Below are 3,146 nucleotides of genomic sequence, written 5' to 3'. Positions count from 1 at the left end.
CTGAGAGCGGCAGTAGTCGTCCCAGATGCTCGGTTCACGGCCGGAGTCGTTCCAGGCTCCCTCCACTTGGAACGCGGCGGTTGCCGTGCCGAACAAAAACTCGGGCGGGAAGCAACGCGTCTCAAAGGCAGCAATTGGACAATAGATGCAGCTCAAGAGGCCCAGACATAGCGTGGCGGCGGTGAAGACAGAAGGCCGCATCGGACGGACGCCTTGGCAGGAGGTTCGAGAATGACCGGTTGGTCATTCGGTACTGCAATACCTTCAGCCCATCCTGATTACCGGACGGTTGGGTATACTATCATGTGGGCCACATAAATGTCATCGACTATTGAAGTTTAGATTGTGGACGTTTGTGGACACATGCATGTAGCTACGCCTTAGATCATGTTGGCTTGCAGTAGCGGGTCTGTCTCGCGAGGAAGACGGCGCGCACTGGGCGATGAGAGCTGCACCATGATGTTGCGGCCAACGACGGTCATGGCGGTAAGGGCCACAACGGCGAGAACACCGATGATGCTCAGCATCCAGCGCGAGAACGTCTGTTCGTTCACGCTCTGTAGTTCTTCCTGCGTGACTGGGCGTTCATACGTCCAGCCGTCGAGGCACCTGGTCTTTGCGACGTGGCTGAACCACTTGGCAGCAGGCCGGGGGATACGTTCGAGCCCCGTCGCCTTTGGCTCGTACTCTTCGTCTCGATCACCTGCGTTGGACGAGAAATTGACATAGTACAGTCCGAAACGAGGCGAGAAAGAGCCCCACTCATAGTTATCCAGGAACGACCAAGCCGTGTAGCCGATGATCGGGATCTTTTCCTCGACCAGACCCTTGTAGACCTGCTTGACGTATTCCTGCACGTACCACAACTGGTCAAAGTTTTCGATCTCTTCATTGCCACACCAGCCATTCTCCGTGAGCAGAATGTCGGCTGTGGGGTCTGCAGCGTGTAGCCACTTAATTGTCTTCAGGTATCCGGGTGGGTAAGCTGTAAACCACCCGCAATTAAGCTTACCGTGACGGTCTTTGCTCGAGTGACGAGAGCCTGGTAGTTCGTTTGAGTGCGAGATGTCGACACCAAGGTCGCGTTCCCAGCCTTTGCCTAGCTTCCTGCATGGTGATTTCGCCTTACGTGACACTCCACAGTCCGTCACGAGCTTGGACGAGTAGTGGTTAAGCAGGTGGAGGTCGTATGATCCCTTCAGTAGCGCCGTCTCTTCGGGCGTGAATCGTGGCAAGCGATCGCCCACCCGTTCCCGCATGATGGCAGGATAGTCACCAGTAACAAGAGGCGAGAGGAACCAACCCAGTTCGAACTGCATCTTTCTTTCGGCTGCAGCGACATCGAGCGGGTTGTTCTCGTCGAGCGGATATGCAGCATCCGAGTTCAGTGTGATGCCGATACGGGCCTTTTGGTGGAGAACGGGTGGAGAGTTCGCCTTTAGATCTCGGAAAGCTTTCACTGCGGCAGCGTGCGAACGAAGCACGTTGTGAGCCACGATGTACGCGAACGTTTCGGACTTTTTCAAGCCAGGAGCTCCTGCACCACTAGCGTATCCGGCAGTTGTGAAAGTCAGCGGTTCATTAAACGTCGTCCACATGTCCACTTTATCTGCCAGTTCGTGGAACATGAGCGTTGCGTACTCTACGTAGTGGTCTACAATGTTGGGGTTCAGCCAGCCTTGAGGAGAGAGTTCGGTGTGTAGTTCGAGTGGCAGATCCCAATGATACAACGTCAAGATCGGTACGATGTTGTTGGCGTTGAGCTCGTCGACTAGGGCGTGGTAGAACGCAAGACCCTGAGGGTTTGGTTGCATGCGTTTGGTCTCTGGATTCCAGTTCATGGCTCTCGACCACGAGACGGAGAAGCGCGAGGACTGCAGACCGGTCTCGACCATGAGCTTGATGTCGTCTCGGTAGCGATGGTAGAAGTCGTCGGCGACGTTTGCACACGCCACCTTCTTCCTATGCTGCGTGCGGCAGAATTCGTCCCAGATACTAGGAGTGCGGCCGCCTTCATTCCACGCACCCTCGACTTGGTACGCGGCGGTGGCCGATCCGAACATGAAATCCGCTGGAAAGCAACGAGGCGCGTCATCGGCAAAGACCGTTGCGCCTGCCAACGCAGCGCCGAGGAGGTGAAGAAGTCGCATCCTGTCAGTTCGAAGAATCTAGATGAGGGACCTGGCGTAAATGGCAGCCGCCGGTTCGCTTCGAAGATATCGCCAAACGGAAGTTGGATTTGATGTCATAAAGAACTTTTTTTTTTTTTTTCTTTTTTTATTGGAGCGATTCCCGCAGCCGTTTGAACTGGTTCAAATTCATAATTAGCCCTACCCTCAACAAAAAGGGACGTTCTGTTACAGACGCTGCGAAGCCCCCCCCCCCCCCCTCGCTTTCAAATAATGAGTCTGCGTCTGCGCATCAAGTTCTAACGGTAACGTCCTGCGATTTGCTGTGGCATTCGAAATTGCAGTGAGCCCAGTAGCTATGAGTCATAACGAGGACTACCGACGTGATAGATACGTCTCTCGCCAGTACGCGTACAATCGAGATGGATCTGACTCACATTGGTACGACTCAACACGTGGCAGATATGGTAGTGACGGCTATAATGATTGCAGTCGATCGGATTCCCATGGCTACGGATATCACCGGGATTATGACGTTTCCTCGCAGTACGGAGGTGGAGCCTCGAGGTACAGCGACTCTCCTGGGGAACACGACCAAGGTCACAGTGGCTATGATCGAGGATACGGCGACTACGGTGAGGGCTACAATGATCGATTCGGATCGCATGGAGGGTACGCTAGCTGGGGGAACCAAGGTGGCCACGGTAAAGGGAGAGATCGAGAACGCCATGATCGTAGCTATGGAGGAGATAGAGGCGGTGGCCACGGACGTGACGACCGTGGCTACGGCCGGCAACGAGACTATGGAAGCAACGATCGTCCTGGAGAAGAAGATCGTGGTTATGATGGAGGCCATCGCAACCGCGACGGACGCGGAGAAAGGGGCCGGAGAGGCGGTCGTGGAGGCAGTGGCTCTCAAGAAGGCCCTGGTGCAGGCTTTATCTCTGGCTCTGGATACGAGCTGATCGGAAACCCCATCTCCGACCCTCGCGTAGAAGAAGAATGGAGTGGTCGAGC

At 55.1% G+C, this 3,146-nt stretch overlaps 2 protein-coding genes across 2 annotated transcripts; one reads left to right on the top strand and one right to left on the bottom strand.

The window, feature by feature from the left end:
- Positions 1-272: 272 nt before the first annotated feature.
- PPTG_19709 (hypothetical protein) lies at positions 273-2,279 on the bottom strand. Its single transcript, XM_008918272.1, has one exon. The coding sequence runs from the start codon at positions 2,148-2,150 to the stop codon at positions 381-383; it is 1,770 nt and encodes a 589-aa protein (XP_008916520.1). The 5' UTR covers positions 2,151-2,279; the 3' UTR covers positions 273-380.
- Positions 2,280-2,413: 134 nt separating this feature from the next.
- Positions 2,414-3,094, top strand: PPTG_19708 (hypothetical protein; the record flags this gene model as incomplete). Its single annotated transcript, XM_008918271.1, has 1 exon — positions 2,414-3,094. The coding sequence occupies exon 1, from the start codon at positions 2,552-2,554 to the stop codon at positions 3,092-3,094; it is 543 nt and encodes a 180-aa protein (XP_008916519.1). The 5' UTR covers positions 2,414-2,551.
- Positions 3,095-3,146: the final 52 nt, after the last annotated feature.

The sequence above is a fragment of the Phytophthora parasitica genome, assembly GCF_000247585.1.
Source record: "Phytophthora parasitica INRA-310 unplaced genomic scaffold supercont2.170, whole genome shotgun sequence".
Classification (NCBI taxonomy): domain Eukaryota; phylum Oomycota; class Peronosporomycetes; order Peronosporales; family Peronosporaceae; genus Phytophthora; species Phytophthora nicotianae.
Note: the sequence above shows the minus strand (reverse complement) of the source record. Positions and strands in the feature narration are given on the sequence as shown.